Source organism: Hyaloscypha bicolor, assembly GCF_002865645.1.
Source record: "Hyaloscypha bicolor E unplaced genomic scaffold K444scaffold_16, whole genome shotgun sequence".
Classification (NCBI taxonomy): Eukaryota; Fungi; Ascomycota; class Leotiomycetes; order Helotiales; family Hyaloscyphaceae; genus Hyaloscypha; species Hyaloscypha bicolor.
Window position 1 is genome coordinate 1592865 of NW_020194518.1, and position 18020 is coordinate 1610884.

The window sequence follows — 18020 nt, forward strand, 5'->3', positions numbered from 1 at the left end:
AATAATATAATATATTTTAATTACTAAAGAGATTTTAGTTCCTGAATTAGTAAAGCTATTTATATATTATATTATTAAAGATTTCGGTATACTTATAAATATAACCTCTAATAAAGAATCTGTTTTTATAAGTAAGTTTTAATTAAGTTTATATTTCTATTTAAAGATTTAATAATAGCTAAATATAATATTCTATTTATAAACTAATAAATAAATGAAAAATCTAAATTAAACTCTAAAATAATATTTAAAGTATTATATTAGCTATTAGTAAAATAACTAGATAGTAAAGCTTATTTTTATAGAATTTTTATATAATAATTCTATATATTTAATAATAGAAATTTCTTTATTTTATATATTATACAAATTCTATTCTAGTATTAAACTATATATTAAGAATAATATTTCAGAAAAAGAAGTATTAGTAATATAGGAAAGAGTATAAAGAATTCAAATAGAATAAGAAGTACTAGAAAAATAATAGTAAGAAATAGTAGATATATAAAAAAAAATATTATAATAAAAAATATTATAATAAAAAATATATTAATAAGAAATTTAATATATATAATAAAGTTATACTTTATATAAAAAACATTTAATAGCTATAACCTAGTATAAAGCTAATAAATAGATATTTTGGCTCTTTTAAGATTCTAGAAGTTATAAAAATATATAAATAGATATACTATTTGGAATTACTATTATTATATTAGATCTATAATATTTTCTATATTTCTTTCTTAAAACTATAGTACTTGCAAGCTAGTACTATAGTAAAATTAGAACCAGTTAAGATTAAAAATAAAAATAAATTCGAGATAAAATCTATTATAGCCTATAAAGAAAATAGAAAAAAAAAGAGAATATCTTATTTATTAGAAGAACTATTTACTAGTAGATAATATATAGAAACTACTAAATAATTCAGAAAATATAATTTAAGAATTATAAAAATATTTAGAAAAGAATAATATTATAATACTATTAGTTAAACGGAAATATAAAAGATAAATACTTTTATTAGAAAACTATTAAAAACTATATATTTATTTTTAGAAAAATTATATAAAAATTATTAAAAACTCTAAAAACTTTAATTTCTATATCTTATAAATATTCTATTTTTATAACTATTTTTTACTATTTTTATTATTATCTTTATCGGGATTTTCTTAAGAAATAAATAGTAAATTAGCCTAGAAAGCTATTAGCTATTAATAAAAAATAAGAGAGAAATAAGCTTACTTAATATTAAAAAATATTAATTATACTTTTAAAAGTATTTTATATTTATATTAAGCTAATAAGAATTATTTAATCTATTTCTTAAATTATTAGGAGAATTCATTAGCTTTAAATAATAGCTTTAATATAAGAAGTATATATAGTTTAATATAGAAGAAAAATAATAATAGCCTTTTTTCTTTTAAATAAAGATTAGAAAAAATACTTATATATATTAATAGCTTAAAGAAAGCAGTTTAATTATATTATATATATTTAAAAAAAAACTTAAATAATATTAGAATAGAAAATAAAAAAAGAAATTTATAGTTTATAGGATTATATTTCTTATTCTTAGAATAATAGTAATTATATATTAAATAGTTATTACTCTTAATATAAATAAGATTAGAAAATTTAATAATATTCTTAGAATATTAAAAATAATAAGAGCAAATTAAGGCTATAGAAGTATTAGCCAAATAAGTAGTAATAGGCTAATAAGTACTAAGAGAAGTATTTATTTTAATAAATAAAGAAATAAAAGAGAGAATTAGAAGAGAGTTTAAATAAAGATTAAAGGAAATTTAAAGGAATTTAAAAGAGCTTAAAAAGCTTAAAAAAGAAAGATAAGAAATAAGAAAAAGCTAGATATAATATTATAAAGGAAAAAGAAGATTAATTAATAGAAAAAAGAAGGCCTTTTTATAATACTTTTTTTCCGAATAGTAATTACAAATTCGGAACTAGCTTTATACTAGAAATATCTAGAAAATTTCAATAAATAAATTTATAAATAAATTAGAACATCGGATTAACTTTTCTAAGCTTTTAGGCCTATAAAATAATAATTTATTTGCAAATAGAGGCTAAGTTAGGATTTATAAACTAATTAGGAAACCAGAAGAGCTTTATATCTAATAATATATATTATATTTATATTACTTTTATAAGAAGAAATTACTAGAGGTAATTTATAAGTTAACTAAATAAAATTAGTAAGCTATATTTTTAATTCTATTATCTAGTATAATAATAGGGTATTTATAAGAAGTTTTTAGAAAGAACTAGTAGCTAGGAAAGTTTAGAGAGTTATTTATAAAGCTATTTATAGTTTTCTTAGGCCTTATAGAAATAATAACTTAGAAAAAGAGTTAATATAATAGATATATATAATAGTATATAAATAGATATTAAATATTATAAATCTAGTTTTCTATTTTAAATAAAGCTTATAATCGGAATTATATAAATTATATAGAATTATATTTCCTAGTTAAATAAAAGGCTTTATATATTTAGCTAAATACTAGGAAATATATAAGGAAGCATTTTTAGCTTTAAAAAGAAATATTAATTAGTCTTTTATTAGAATTAATTCTTGGAATTAGTTATATTTATAAGTATTACTTTATAGCTTATTTACCTTAATTACTTATATATTACCTTATTATTATATATCTTATATAAAGTTTCTTCTATTATTTCTAATAATTCGGTTTCTACTAGTTTATTTACTAGTTAAGTCTCTACTATACTTTCTAGTACTAGCTTCTTATAATCTGGAATTATTTTTGGCTCTAGATAATCTTTTATTTAGTAAAATATAGCTCTATAATAGTTATAAGGGCTTTTCGGTTTTTTTATAAATCTTATATATTTTCCTTTTTCTAATTTAGACTTTGACTTTCCTTTATACTCTTTTTTCTTTGCCTTTTCTCTCCGAAGTTTCTTCTTTTATTTCGCTTTAGTAGTTTTATTAATCTTATTTACCTAGCTAGTCTATAACTTTACTAGGCTAGTAGATTAAGAGTTAGTTAGTACTTTAGGTTACTCGTTAGCTCCTGGATATAGTTAGTTAGCTATTTCAGTTTCTATTTCCGAAAAGAGTTCCTGAAATACCTTATAATATTATTATAAACTTATTTTAACTAGCTAATTATCTATTTCTAGTATATTCTACTATACGGTTTTCGAGATACTATAGGTAGTATATAAAGAGAGAGGCAAAATCCGAGTATTAGAAGCTATAATAGCTATAAATTTGGGTCTATAATTAGTTATCTTTTTTATTTTAGTTTATTTATAGATAATAAACGAACTTATACCGAGTTTAAATCTCCCGACTATAGTATATATAGATATCTCTCAGGGCCGATCTAGCCTCTTTATAAAGCGGCTATATAGTAGTTAGGGTATTACTTATTTACTACTACTTAACGAAATTCAATTTATTAAGAGGGGCTCTATATACTTTAAGGGCAATTATAGAGAAAAGTAAAGTTATTTCCAGATTAATCTGTAATATTCCTATATAATTAAGGTTTTAATCTGTACTACTAATACCGCCATATGATTGGCCAGCTATAATCCTGATCCGAACGGTCCCATACTTAGCTAAATATAATATACAGGGCGCTAGTCTATATAAGGTTGAGTTTTCACCGTACAGCCTCCGGCCTAAGACGGATCCATCCCCAAATTTTGACTCAATCCTAGCCCTGTACTTCCGAAGAGATACAGGTTACCAGACCGAACTACGAGGAGGTGTTGAGCCATTGCGGTCCGGAAGAAGGATAAAAGTTGTATAGAGGCATCGCACCCAGACAAAATTTACAAAGTAAATCCATTTTACAAGGGGTGACTATGCTGCGTTGGCCATAAGCCTGTGTCGATCAGTAAATAAGCGAGCCATAAGGGGGCGAGTCATTACCACGACATCTTAAGTTTCATGCGAGTCAACACAAACAACATATATTACTCTCTCAAATCTCGCAATTCAATCTCGCATTGTATCTACCCTTGCTAATGCAACCAAGGAAAGCCTTGAAATCGGGTCTTCGCCGAGTGACTCCATGTTCCTGGTCTTGAGTCATTTTTGGGTCAGCAAATTACCGAGGGTGGGGAAAGGGGCTCGCCAAACAGGCACCGTGAGGCACAGCGTTCATTCAATCTTATGAAATTTCTATAATTCCCTGCCTCCGCACAAAGCTTCCCCCATCCCATCATCATCTCCTCCATCAATTTAAACCCCTCCTCCACAATCCCCAACTCACAAATTCACAAACCAAACCACCCAAAATGCGTTTCTCAACCACCTCTCTTATGCCCCTCCTGCCCCTCCTCACCACCACCACCACAGCATTCTCCTGCAACTCTACCTTCCCTCTCACTGTGTGCTGCGGCGCATATATTCCTTACGAAACCGGGAGTGCAACCGACTTGGCAATTTTCTGTGGGCCAGCCCCGCTGAATTCAACAATTGATATGGCGACGAATATTACGAGTACTGAGGCGTATTGTCCCGCTGCTGCGAGTGTGACGGATCAGAGATATCCGGGGTGTTGCCAGAGGGTGAGTTGAATTTTATTGAAATTTTTGGGGCAGAAGGGGGAAGGGGAAAGGGGAGAGAAGAAAGCTGATTTTGAGAATAGTATGAATCGAGGGAGGAGATGGCGTTTAATTGTTTGCCTCAGTGAGGGGCTAGAGAAGACATGGGGGTTTAATTCGTAGGAGAAAGAGAACTGGAAATGGCTATAGGAATGTCTGGCTAGAATTGGTGTCACAATTATATTACTGTGATTGTATGCGCAGCTAAATATAGGGGGTTTGGCTCATCACTCATAATATTGCTACCATACCTCTTATGTCACTTATCCTAACGACTAAATGAAGTTGAAACATTGAGTATATGCCTCAATTGCATAAGATAGCTGGTGAAAGGCATACAATGATTCGACGTCAAAAAGTGATATCACGTGACCAATTTCTAGTCAACTCAGTGTTGAACTAGCTAAGTAATAAAGCTAGGGTCACGTGCTTGCAATGTAAACCAAGTAAAACGTACTGAATTGACTGCTGTTCTACAGTGGTAAGTAGCCCGTATATATAGCCCTGAACCCCCTAAGTCACATGTACTAAATCCCTATGCCAGCTGAACCGATTACAGCTATACAGGGTATTCCAGCCGTACATGGTATTCCAGCTATACAGGGTATTCCAGCCGGACAGGGTATTCCAGCCGTACAGGGTATTCCAGCTATACAGGGTATTCCAGCTGGACAGGGTATTAAGCTAGTGCACAGCCCCATGGCGTTCGGTTCCAGGGCTTACTAAGCCTATTAGGGGCCTCAGGCCCCTAATTTCAACACTCAGTCTCTCCCTCTTTGCACCCAACATTACTACAAGTTTGCAAATATTACACTACTAAAAGACATACTTACATCTAAACCCCAACTCACGTTATCAATCTTATGACGAATATCGCAGTATCTTACAAAAGTTTAGCGTCGTCATGTAGTTGATCATCCGCACTCAGAACCTCTCACGTATCCTCAAAGCGTACTCAAAGCGTACTCAATACTATACATAGAATGAGTAAGCTATGCGTCCTGCGGTTTCATATCCTCATTGTTCCGCAGCTACCAGTACAACGATTTCTCAACCTCGCCCTTCAGTCCTCAAGATGGCAGGCGTAAACATGTCGACTTTGAATAGAATATTAGTGTGCCCGTGCCAACCCCTGTACACCCCCCTGTTCAGCTCGCGTACGTCCCAAACCGGATTGTCCGCCCAAGGTGTAATTCCGTGCTAGAAGAGGCCAATCTCTTTTAGATTATATTAAGTACCCTTCCAGGGGGTGCTTTTGTAAAGAAACAATTGTTTTGCCCCTTCTAAACTCCCACGTTCAAAAATCGTTGATTCTGGAATTTTTTCCTCTAAAGACCTTACTGGGCGTAAGCCTATAGTTATAGGCACTTCTAGCGTCAGCCTCCACTATGATCTGAACCTGTAGTGGACGACTCGTCTACCTTGGACAGGCATGCCCTGAAGTCGCATGACTTTATGCCGCGATATCCGTACCATACAACAGACTCACCAGCTCCAGTTGAATGCCCTTGTTTCCCGTTGGCTCTGTATACCTAGGTAAATACAGGTTCGTAGCCAGCACCACGCACAGGTGGGAGTTGGACTTTGCTAGCCCAGTAAATTAAGGTGGTGCGAGGGGTGAAGTGTGGCCCAAGGCAGTCTGAAGAACACAGACTAGTGAGAGTGGCTGTAAGCGTGCTCCGATGCTGACTTCTTTTGGAAGATGAATCCCCATTACGGTATTACCCCAGGCTACGCGCTTACCCGGAATCGAACTCGGAATGTGCCAGCGCTCCGCCTCCACTGCTGTGTAACAGAGATGCTGAGCAGGTCGAGGTAAGGGAGGACGATTTGTCAGCCTGAATATCCATATTCTCGTATAGTGTCGGGATAACAGCCTCGTAAGTTAGAGCGTCTTCGAAACTTCGCACATTTGCTTCAGATCGGTTCTGCTTGGAATCTGCACTTATTAGCGAGCGCAACACGCGGCGGCTATCACGCAGAGCGTACTAGCAACATTTCGTCCGCCTTCCCAAGCAACTTGAAGGCTTCCGATTCCTTCTCGTCTGATGATAGCTCAAGTGGTTGTTCGTCAAGTTCAAGAGAGATGGAATGCCCGTAGGGCGGGGTGTGGCCGTGAAGGCAACAAGAGGTTGAATTTCATTCACGCAGCAGGAGATTGAACTGCGTACAATGGGGAGAGTGATTCGATGGTCCTGACACGAGGGTTGCAGAGGAAAAGGTGCCAGACTTTTCTATATGATTCCTCTGGAACGCCGGGCTGCGCTGGGACGCAGTGGAAAATTGCAGCGATAAGGGACGATGACATGATGACATCAGGTGACGGCCTAATCGTCTCCTCCTAATAGGCCGAATGGAGTGTGTACAATTAAATGACTTTTGCCTAAACTTCAGATATAGCTTGGCCAAAATCATCACCCTCATTCTTCTTCTTCATCACCATCTACTTCTAGACTACTTAGTCTGAGATGTCTCTCCCATTACCTCTCCCTTTCAACAGTGCCTTAAACCCAGGGCATCAAATCAAGTACATCCGCCTGAATCCCTCAGCCCAATATACTCTTCTCTTCTGCTACGGCGCAGGCGGATCTTCCACCATCTTAACCCTATTCCAAGACTTCCTCACGACCCATCCCAACCTCACCCTCCTCTGCATCGACAGATGGGTCCTCGGCCCGGACGCTCCACCAGGCCCAGCCCTCCTCTCCTCACTAAGTTCCGTCACCATCGAACTCCTAGACGGCCTCTCTATCGCCAAAATCAGCATAGCAGCACATTCTGCGGGCGTCTATCAGGCACTCGATCTCATTAACCGCTATCCAGAAAGGATAGAAATTGTATTCCCTATTGCCCCGCATATCCCGGCTCCATTTACGGCTTCTAAGATTATGTCTTGGATGTGTACCATGCCTAAGTTTCTGTTTGCTGCAGTGGGGAAAATAGATAAACTTTCTGATACAAAGGCGGAGAGAATGTGGTTGAGGCTGATTGGTAGTCCGAAAATCGAGCATGTTGATGATGGGAAATTTGTATACTCTAAAAGGTTAAGAGATGTTTTGCAAAGCTATGAACCGGATGGGAAGGAAATGGGGCTGCGAAAGGAGAGGCTTGATTTGGATTATCGGTTGGGCTATTCTAGAGTACCGGGTATCGAGGTGGACAACTTGGTGCGGCTTTATAGGAGTTGTAAGGTTGATTTGATTTGGTTCATCTGCAATGCGGATGTTTTCTTCGGGCCAGCTTCTGTGGAGAGAATAGCGAAGGATATGAAGTCTTGCAGAGTCGAGGTTGTGCTTGTTGAGGGGGCTTGTCATTCTGACATCTTTTTGAGGAGTGAGGTTTGGGAGAGGATACATGAGCGGGTAATGGCGGTTGATAATGGATGAGGGGAGGTCGAGAGCGCAGACATGGTCGCTTGAGAGAGAAATTTGGGTGATGGCTTAGCTTGGCTTTTACAATACTGTACCGTCAAAAACGCCGACCAGTCGGGAAATCCTTAGAATAACCGTGCGAGAATAACGTCATCTTGTACATATGCTGACAATATTTGACATTGCTCTATACGCCGGAGCCAGGAAACTTTAACTGGGGTCAACCAAGAGAAAGCCATCCGCTTTGTCTACATCCAAACCAATCAGATTTATTCATTGTCACGTGCTGCGCACGGGCCACTACAGATATATATATAGCTTCTTCCCCGCCTTTAGGGCACCATCATTCATTTACTATTATACCAATATACACCCATATTATCCGCACAAGCCTCTTCAGGCCGTGACATTCATGAAGATGTAACCAGTAATTGAAAGATGGAATTTGGTGGTTTTATCCAGGTACAACTATTATATATGTTAAGTCTTCAGAAATCTAAATGACGATTGATTTTTAAAATTCCATATTACTTAAGGAAGATCCGCCGAGTCTTGTTCGATCCTTTATACTTCAGCTGGAATAATTTTCAACTTTAATTGTTCCAAAAATGAGCTCCACAGCTTACGCCTCTCCGGTAGAGCTTCAAGACAAGTCTACCGCAATTCGCCGACAGTCCGTATATTCCTATTATAGGTACTGTTGCATCAGGGATATCGTACCTAGGAGCCCCGCTTGTCACTCCTTTTATAAAATGGTATTCGAAATATCAAAGACAAATGATATTGGTTAGTTGTGAGAATATCCTCCCTCTTATCATGTGATCGGTTGATTAATTGTACATTAGGGCCGCTGTGCCTTGGAGGGCTTGCCGCAGGGTCCTTCGCCACAACTCTCAGTGTTCTCATTTTCTCGCAAGGCGTCATATACGGTATAGGATTCGTGATATTCTATTATTCTATACTCAGCTTTGTGAATGAATTTTGGGAGAATTGCAGACGAGATGGACTTTGGACCCCGACTATAGCCTATCTGCGGCAGAGGGTTACCGGACATTCGCTGCAGCAAACATCAAACAATCGCTTACTTTAGATGTTCTCAACGTGTCCGGATTGAGAGCTAGAGCTGATCTCCCCTTTTGGGCTCCTGACTGGTCTCATTTAAGGGCCTCCGTGCGGAGTACTTGGAATTAAACTTAGTGTAATTTTCTCTTTTTATGTAAAATCCTGGCCTGGACTCAAATACCCCCTATCGGTGTTCACGATGTTAGCGAACCTCTCACAGAAAGAGCACCGCAATTTTGAGGCGAACGAGGGTCATCAATTCCCTTAGATAATGAAGTCAGTAAGCTTCTGCGTATTAATAGCTCCAGCGGCTTAACCCTTACTAAATCTGGCTTCAACTGGAAGAGAAAGACGACAAGATGAGGTCCAAAACTAGTATATCACGTGATTCAAATAAAAGACTTTTGCCACGGGACAAATGGACAATCGACTCGGCGCTGGAATTTTCCTGCTCTTGAACTGGATTTATTTCAGAGGCATGTGACTTACAAAGCTCCCTGGCACATCTCGTTCTTACGGCTTTCCGTAGACTTGCACCTGACTTCAAAGTTCAAACTGCGGGCCGCTCGCTTCCGCATTAGGCACCGAGTAGGGCTTGGATCTCACTTCATCCTAACACTTCCCAATACCATCAACAACTAACTTTAAGAAAACAGATCAATTACAAATCAACCTCGACAGCGCAGAACAATCAAAGGAATGCAAAGACACCCACTTCCATGATTGCAATCGAAAGAAGTGATTTAGATTCGGCCGCGATTCAGGAACCTTGGGACCCACCAAATGGCACTCGAACTCTAGTCTGCCAACGTACAAAACCATGTTTTTGACTCATTATCACACACGCGCGTAATTTTCAGTTGAGATCGAAGGATTCCAAATGAAAATTATATGTCGAATACATAATGGAGAGAAGGGGCGGATTTGTACACCGCTCAAACAGTTCACAAATTCAGCTATCGAGATATCATTAGACATCCACATTCGCATTCAGATTTTCAACGATTTTCGACGTCGGTAATGAAAGAAAGTCACGATAGCGAGAAATATAAGGGCACCGCGTCGCCATTGCTACGAATTTCTCGTCCGATTTTCAAAAATGGCGTCCATCAAAGCTGGAGAAGGCCACCGAGGCTGCTCCTCTAATCCCATCACTCTTCCAAGTCGAGTGGAAAATCAACAATCAGAATCGCACAAACCGAAGAAAGACACCCTTGGAAAGTTCCCAGACCCAATGATCGTTCTTCCTCAGCTCGAGCATCGACAGACGATCATCATCCTCCACGGCCGTGGTTCATACGCAGCCAAATTCGGACCGCCATTGCTTGAGACGAAGGTGGATGGCCAAACTCTTCAGACGGTGTTCCCGCATGCAAAGATTATCTTTCCAACTGCGACTAAGGAGAAGGCCACGATTTATAAGAATCCGACGCATCAGTGGTTCGATAATTGGCATCTGGAAGATTACACCAGGACCCAGCATCTGATGGTCGACGGCCTGAACAAGAGTTGTAGATTCATTCATGGGCTCCTCGAGGCGGAGATCGAAGCCGTAGGGAAAGAGAATGTCGTTCTGTGGGGATTGAGCCAAGGGTGTGCCACGTCCTTGGCTTCGTTATTGGTGTGGGATGGAAAGCCATTTGCAGCCGTTGTGGGGATGTGTGGGTGGATACCTTTTGGAAACGAGTTGGTAAAGATTGGGCGCGGACATGGAGACAAGGGGCTTGAGGAAGACCACGACGACCCGTTTGCACTTTCGGGGGATGAGTATGAGGATCCGTTTGCGGCGTCTGATTATGAAGATGAGGCGAGAGGAGACCCGCCTTTACAAGCAGTCAAGTTCTTGAGGGAGTCGATTGAGATGGATTATAAGAAGGACATGGTGTTCCAGGAAATTCCTGTGTTTTTGGGTCATGGGGCTGAAGATGAGAAGGTGGATATCAAACTGGGAAGGGAGGCGAAGAATGCTTTGGACCTGATGGGGACAAATGTTCAGATGAAGGAGTATGAGGGCCTGGGACACTGGTACTCGGAGGACCTGCTGAGAGATATCTTCAATTTCATCAAGGAAAAGGTCAAGGTTGAGGTGGCCAGGGAATAGAGCGAGATGTTCAGACGGAGAATTCAGACTAAGCGCAGGTGTTTCCCTCTAGCGCTGTCACATGTCAAAGCGAAGAAACTACTGAAGATGTTTAACTTCAACTGAACGGCAGACTATTCCTGCATATTTGCCTAACCTGAGCCTGAAACGGATGTCTTAAAATTTTGTTATCTTTTTGTAATTCAAACATCCAATGAAATAGAGCAATCCCACTGCAGACTTCTGCCGTAGAACCCCAAGAGTGTTGCTCAATAGCACACAAAGAAGCACAATGTGTGCCCCCGACTCTCCATGTTCGATATACTGCTGTTTCTGCATGATTCGGGGAGACAAGTTCCCAATTGATTTTCACTTGAAGATTCTAAACTCATTACTTTATAAATAGAAGTTGAGGAACGAGCTGCTACGCGGCCACTAGAAGCTTGTGTCTTTTAGCGGCTTTGACTTCAACTTCGTCATTCTCGCTAAAATCCCAGCAGGTGCAGCTCCTGCTCACAACAGACCACTCGCTGCCCAGAAGACCCTGGTAATCCCTCGCGCCTTCATATCAGTTCGCAGCACTCGGCAGCTGCATATCATTGCCACGCCCGCACCCATCTTTCTTCTTCTCCCCACCACGACATTTCGACATTCCGCGTCCGGGAAGATCATTCTCCGAGCACCAACAATTCGGCGGTCGATTTTGGTGCTGAGTGGGAAGAGACTTGTCTGACGGCCAAGGTACTGCTGTGTTGCAGTGGTCCTGGCAGAGCTCCAGCCTGTGGTGGCGATGGCCTCGAAACCTGCAATGGCCGTCGGTCGGTCGGGCAACTATGGCCTCAATGCGCGTCGACCTGCGGTTCAAGGCATCTCGAAGCTCTTGTTCCTTGCTCTGGCTCAGATCACACACGTCGCTGCCGCGCCTTTGAAGGACTACATTGGACGTTCGAAGAAGGCTCATGTGAGGAATCACCCAGATGAGGAAGATCCGAGCTTGTGGCTGTATCTGGCAGTTGCGGCGGTTCTGGTTCTGCTAGGTGGTGCGTTTGCTGGGTTGACTATTGCGTGAGTCTGCTGCATGTTGCTTGTTGGGAGAAGCTTTGCGTGCTAATTGTCGTGTTTGCCAGGTTGATGGGTCAAGATGGTGTTTACCTCCAAGTCATAGCTACCTCTGGTGAAGGCAAAGAGCAAAGACACGCGCAAAAGGTTTACACTTTACTGAAGAAGGGGAAACATTGGGTTCTGGTCACACTCCTACTGAGCAATGTCATCGTCAACGAAACCCTCCCCATCGTCCTCGATCGGTCTCTGGGTGGAGGATGGCCTGCTGTACTCGGCAGCACAGTCTTGATTGGTATGTATAATTGGGAGAAGGTTTGGAAGCCAATTGCTAACTGGTGACAGTTATCTTTGGAGAAGTCATTCCCCAATCCGTCTGCGTTCGATATGGCCTGTCAATTGGCGCGTACATGGCGCCTTTCGTTCTCGGTCTCATGTGGATTCTTGCACCTGTTGCTTGGCCCACAGCAAAATTGCTCGACAAGCTCCTTGGAGAGGACCACGGGACGGTATATAAGAAATCGGGGTTGAAGACGCTGGTGACGCTGCACAAGACTCTGGGCTCCAGTCCTACCGATCGACTCAACCAGGATGAGGTTACAATCATCAGCGCTGTTCTGGACCTCAAGGACAAGGCTGTGGGGGATATTATGACACCGATGGACGATGTTTTCACGATGTCTGCGGATACCGTTCTGGATGAACCGACAATGAATATTATTCTTAGTGCTGGGTATTCACGAATTCCGATTTACGAGCCAGGAAACGAGCGTAACTTCGTTGGTATGCTCTTGGTCAAGATTCTTATTACATACGATCCCGAGGACTGCAAGAAGGTCAGCGAGTTCGCCCTAGCTACTCTGCCTGAAACGCGACCGGAAACCAGCTGCCTCGATATTGTCAATTTCTTCCAAGAGGGGAAATCCCATATGGTTTTAGTATCAGAATATCCTGGAGATAATTATGGAGCCATTGGAGTGGTGACATTGGAAGATGTCATTGAGGAACTGATTGGCGAGTAAGTGAATTTCTTAATACTGTTGGGTGAGTGCTAATAAACCGCAGGGAAATCATTGATGAGTCCGACGTCTATATCGATGTGCACAAAGCCATTCGACGAATGGCTCCAGCTCCCAAGGCTCGCGTCCAAAAAGGTCATATCGTCGAGAATCCGGACACTGCAGTGCTCAATCCACTAGAAGAACATCTAATCGATCTTTCCGAAGGAGGTGCTCCACTAGCAAGACGTGCTACTGCGAATGGAGACCGAAATCCGAGCCCCGCTACATTTGGCACGAGCCCCAAGACCACCACCTTCATGCGCCGAAGCTCTGGTGGAGCAGATGGTATGCCTATTGCGGTTCGAGGCACCGTTAATGATATGCGAGAACACCTGAAGCACCTTGGCCCATCCAATCTTGCTAGTCGCCCGAAGACCACGCGCTACAGCACTGTCAAGATCAAATCCGGCCATCCGGTTCGGTCAGATTCCAGGACAGAATCAACTGTCCTCCACGATCCAATTATCGAGGAGCCGTATCATGATGATCCTGCACCACGGGGTGGAGAAGGTGAAGGACTTCTCAAATCTGCTGGCAAAGATGCCAGTGATGGCGTCCAAGCACTCCAGCAGGGCTACGGTTCATTCTCCCAAAAGAGTCAGGACAGTCGAAGCAGATTTTCTAAAAACGAGATATACGTTGATGGGGAGGCCAGAGGATCCACCTTGTCAGTCAACAAGACGCGGAAATCGCAGTCTCCGGAGAAGCGCCCAATCTCTAGACATGACAGTAATGACAGCGGGCGAAGCAGCGATACCCTCGGGTCCTTGAATGGATCCAGCTCTCGCAAGAAACGAGGTAATGCACGCAGCGGAAGTATTACAGAGAATGTAGTAGAGGCAGGTGGCATTCGAAAAGTGGTATTAGAAACCAACAGCAGTTCAGACGACAGAGACGAGAACGGAAACGAGCATCTATCAATGAAGGCAACCTCGGCAACGTCGAAGGGTTTAGATGGTCAGGCAGATTCTCCCGATGATCATTCGGAACAACCGGCATCGTCGAAGGGAGAGGAGGTCAAGAAGAAGCGTCGACGCAACAGGAAGAAGAAGAGTGCGAAGGCTGGTGGCGAGGAGGGATCTGGAGCAGCAGCTCAATTCAATGATTGATTCGGGACTTGTATTAAGAGAGTTGTGTGTTGTGTCGTGCCGCGTATATTGGCTGCATCGCATGTGTACATTATGCCCATTTGGGTGGGCTGCTTGTGTTCAAAATGGGCGCTGAAAGAAGAGGGACTGCTATGAAGCAGTGTATATGAGGCTGCCAACGAAATAATGGTGATGCAGGAGAATGCAGCTCACGTGATGAGTGCTTGCTTCTTCAGCGTGACTATTCTGTGCGATATTGTGCACCCTCGCATCTATCAAGTGAAAAACTTCACTTCAAACACATTTCTACTATGATTTATCAAACCTTTGGTGTCCTTTTGGTCTCCAAGCCCATTTGTAATTAGCCAAAGCTATCACCAGAATCTTCAACCTAACCGACCTCGCCGAATTTCTTCCGGACATCAAACTCGCACCTTCTCCAAAAAGTCTCAGCCCTCGTACCTTCCCCAAACACCATGTATTGCATCGAATGCGGGCAAATCTTGCCCTCGATCCTCACCAACTCAACCATCTGCAGCAAATGCAAAACACCAGTCGCCACCTGGTGGGACGAGACCTCGAAGACCTTCCGCACGAACCGCGAATCCATCCTGCCTGACCCCGGCCCGAAGACCGCAGCCTCTGGTGCATCGCCATTCTATATCGAGGAGAAGGAGAGGGTCAGGATGAAGGCCAGGGTCAATACGCAGAGCGAGGAGGAGCGGGTGTTTAATGGAGCTCTCGTGGTGCTGGAGATGCATTTTGAGCGGCCGAGCACGTATATGCGGGAGACGATGGGGGAGGCGAAGAAGATGGTTACCAAGACTTTAGACCTGTCTCTCAATAAAGCAGAAGTCAGAGAGACGTTGGCCAAGAACGTGGATATCTGGAAACACCTGCAGAAAATCTTCACCGCTGCGACATCGCTGCTGGAGACGAGAAGCTTGATGAAAGTGGAGGGAGCGGGGGAGGAAGAAAGCGGCGGACGCCCGAACGGGCATCACCATGATGTGAGCGAGAGTGCAGAGCTGATCCTGAAGAATTATGAAGTGTTGAGGGAGGACTTGCATTATTTGAATAATTTGCTGGTTATTAGCAGGAATATGTTGGCGATTAAGGAGACGGCGCAGGAGATTTGTAAGGCGGTGGGATTTGATAGGGAGGTGCACCGCCTTATTGTGCTGTGTGTCAATGTGACGAGTAAGGGTTATGATGGGGAGAATGTGGATGAGGCTAGGAGGGTCAAATTGAATGAGATTACGGAACTTTGTGAGTTCACTTCATGGGTTATATTCTGGGCTGGTGCTAACAGTGGAGATAGACAAGAAACTCCTGGTTACTTGCTTGCAGCATACACACAACTGGACGATGGGAAACGATCGGTTTAAGATGTCCTTTTGGTTCGAGATGCTATTCGATGACGAGATGAAGAACGAACCGATACACGAGATGCCTCCGGATGATTTGAATGTGGAGAAGGTCCACCAGGAAGTTCAGAACTGGCTTTCACGGCATAGGAAGAAGGACCCTTTAGCCGCCAAACTTCTGCAAGCATATCAGGACCAGGTGCCTACTGGATACACGCCTGGCCCTCTCCCGGAAGTAGAAAATTGGATCAATACAGAGAACATTGCGGAATCTACTTCTCCTGTTTGGAAGCCGGATATGCAAGATAAATTCGAGCAAGACAGGCTATACGCCAGGGTTTCACATGAAATCGATATCTGGTGGAAGAAAGTCCGAGATGCGAATTTCGATGGCTGGGTGGTGCCGATGGAGACGGTAGAGGGTGCTGTTGAGCGGGCTGAGGCGTGCAAGAAGAATGCCATGCATCGGTATATGCCTCGCTCGCAGGATCAACAATACGAATTGGATGACCAGCAGTTCAATCATCTGCGGGAACCTCCGGCGGATGACGGGAGTGTTGGTCCAGACGAAACCGATGATCGATCAATCCAAGGTGACAATGGCCTGGATGACGATGAGGAAGAGGAGGAAGATGATGAGTCCTATGCCGAAGGTCCATTACGCGGATTGCTGACCGAGATCCCTAATATCTTGGACACGAAGCAAATTGAAGCTTTGCACATGACTGTTAAAGCTTGTATCGTCGACTCGATGGGCTCCGGGCTTACACCAGCTGGAGAGAATCTCCAGAAAACGAGGTGCAAGATGTTTCTGGCTTTGGATTGTGGCAGGAACCTGCTCCGAGAATTGTTGGTCTTTATTGCTGTTTGGGAACAGAATGACCAACAATTCATATTCCAGATTACTGCTCAAATAATTGAGTCTTTCCACCACAACGCCTTGCTGCCGTTCGCCTGGAATTGTCTGAGAATTTTGAAGGATATCGTATCGCCAGCACAGACCGTTCTCCTCCGCCTGATCAATTATATGTTCCGAGCTCGCAAGGAGAGTCCCATCTACGCGGATGTGAAGGACTATAACCGCGATGCAAAGCTCATCCACTTCCTCTACAACTATTTCAGATGTCGCGTTGTGCCAGATTGCTTGGCTCTCCTTCATGCACAGGCTCAAATCAGACAGAATGCTCGAGCCGCAGCCGATTTCCCTGTTGATTTATGGGATATGGAAAGGGCTAAGGATGGACTCTCACAATACCTAGATTTCATCTCAGTCATCGCTGAGATACCTGAGATGCGCCACTTACTCATCGAGTGGGAAACCGCCTACGAGATGGTTGCTCTTCTGAAAGCACTCGAAGCAGGAGTGGCTCGAAAGAACATCGACGAAAGGCCAATGCCAGGACAATCAGGCCCAGCTCGTCGCCCTCCCTCCTCGATACCAGCCGTTGATCGCCACGAACCCCCAACACAAGACGCCAACTCGACCCAATACCAAGACACGCCCCACCGCTTCCCGTGGGCCGGCATCAAGATCCAAATACTAATCATCCTCACCTCCCTCATCGCACCCAATAACACCCGCCGCCAAGGACCGGGCAACCCGATTGTGCAGAAACAGCTCCTAGCGCACGAAGGTATCATGCCCCTTCTCAACTGCTGCGTCTACGATGGGCACAACGAGTATCTCAAAGAGCGGGCAACACTCACTATCAAATTCCTGATGGAAGGCTGCAAAGAAGCGCAAGATTTCGTCAAAGAACTCGTGCCTGTCAAGCAAGCTCAAGCACAAGCTCAGGCCGCTGCTCGCGCCGCACAAGAAGCCTCCCAATCCTCTGCCTCTAACGCCTCCTCATCCAAGGCCGTAGATCCTGGAACTGGCATGCCTCGACAAACAGCCAAAGCACCACCAGGGAGCGCGCCGTACGTCGCGAACAAGAACGCCATCGCCGCTGCTAAGGCGCAAGCGCTGGCCCATGCGAAGGAAAGTGGCATTACGCTTGGAGCGAGTGATGTTGAGAAGAAGATGCGGGAATTTGAGAGGAACATCAGGAGTTTGAAGGTTGGTAAGGAGCTGAGGGAGAAGGAGGAGGAGGCGTCTGCTAGTGCCGCTGCGAAAGAGGGGAGGGAGAAGAAGAGGGAGGTGAAGATTGAGTTTATTAGTGCTAGGAAGTAGGCACTGGGTTCAAACGGATAGGAGAGGTTGAAAAGGTTGGGTTTGGGAATTGGGAATGCATGGGTGGTGTTTTGTGGGATCATTAGGTACCGGGTTGTGAATGGGTAATGAGGGAATGAGCATTGACTGCATGCATAGC

The 18020-nt window shown here is 42.6% G+C and overlaps 6 protein-coding genes across 6 annotated transcripts; all 6 read left to right on the forward strand.

Annotated features, from left to right (window-relative positions):
• Positions 1-4229: 4229 nt before the first annotated feature.
• Positions 4230-4949, forward strand: K444DRAFT_608193 (uncharacterized protein). Its single transcript, XM_024879325.1, has 2 exons — positions 4230-4584; positions 4665-4949. Exons 1-2 carry the CDS (start codon positions 4312-4314, stop codon positions 4707-4709), a joined length of 318 nt encoding a protein of 105 aa, XP_024742524.1. The 5' UTR covers positions 4230-4311; the 3' UTR covers positions 4710-4949.
• A 2086-nt stretch (positions 4950-7035) lies between these two features.
• On the forward strand, positions 7036-8141 carry K444DRAFT_608194 (alpha/beta-hydrolase). Its single transcript, XM_024879326.1, has one exon. The coding sequence runs from the start codon at positions 7089-7091 to the stop codon at positions 8004-8006; it is 918 nt and encodes a 305-aa protein (XP_024742525.1). The 5' UTR covers positions 7036-7088; the 3' UTR covers positions 8007-8141.
• A 222-nt stretch (positions 8142-8363) lies between these two features.
• K444DRAFT_183743 (uncharacterized protein) lies at positions 8364-9142 on the forward strand. Its single transcript, XM_024870850.1, has 3 exons — positions 8364-8453; positions 8511-8777; positions 8837-9142. Exons 2-3 carry the CDS (start codon positions 8600-8602, stop codon positions 9079-9081), a joined length of 423 nt encoding a protein of 140 aa, XP_024742526.1. The 5' UTR covers positions 8364-8453; positions 8511-8599; the 3' UTR covers positions 9082-9142.
• A 543-nt stretch (positions 9143-9685) lies between these two features.
• Positions 9686-11381, forward strand: K444DRAFT_608196 (alpha/beta-hydrolase). Its single transcript, XM_024879327.1, has one exon. The coding sequence runs from the start codon at positions 10153-10155 to the stop codon at positions 11152-11154; it is 1002 nt and encodes a 333-aa protein (XP_024742527.1). The 5' UTR covers positions 9686-10152; the 3' UTR covers positions 11155-11381.
• A 560-nt stretch (positions 11382-11941) lies between these two features.
• K444DRAFT_625176 (DUF21-domain-containing protein) lies at positions 11942-14362 on the forward strand (the record flags this gene model as incomplete). The annotated part of the gene is made up of 4 exons (XM_024882486.1): positions 11942-12198; positions 12261-12487; positions 12538-13210; positions 13258-14362. The coding sequence occupies 4 exons, from the start codon at positions 11942-11944 to the stop codon at positions 14360-14362; spliced, it is 2262 nt and encodes a 753-aa protein (XP_024742528.1).
• A 228-nt stretch (positions 14363-14590) lies between these two features.
• Positions 14591-17922, forward strand: K444DRAFT_183753 (uncharacterized protein). The gene is made up of 2 exons (XM_024870851.1): positions 14591-15610; positions 15663-17922. The coding sequence occupies exons 1-2, from the start codon at positions 14818-14820 to the stop codon at positions 17879-17881; spliced, it is 3012 nt and encodes a 1003-aa protein (XP_024742529.1). The 5' UTR covers positions 14591-14817; the 3' UTR covers positions 17882-17922.
• Positions 17923-18020: the final 98 nt, after the last annotated feature.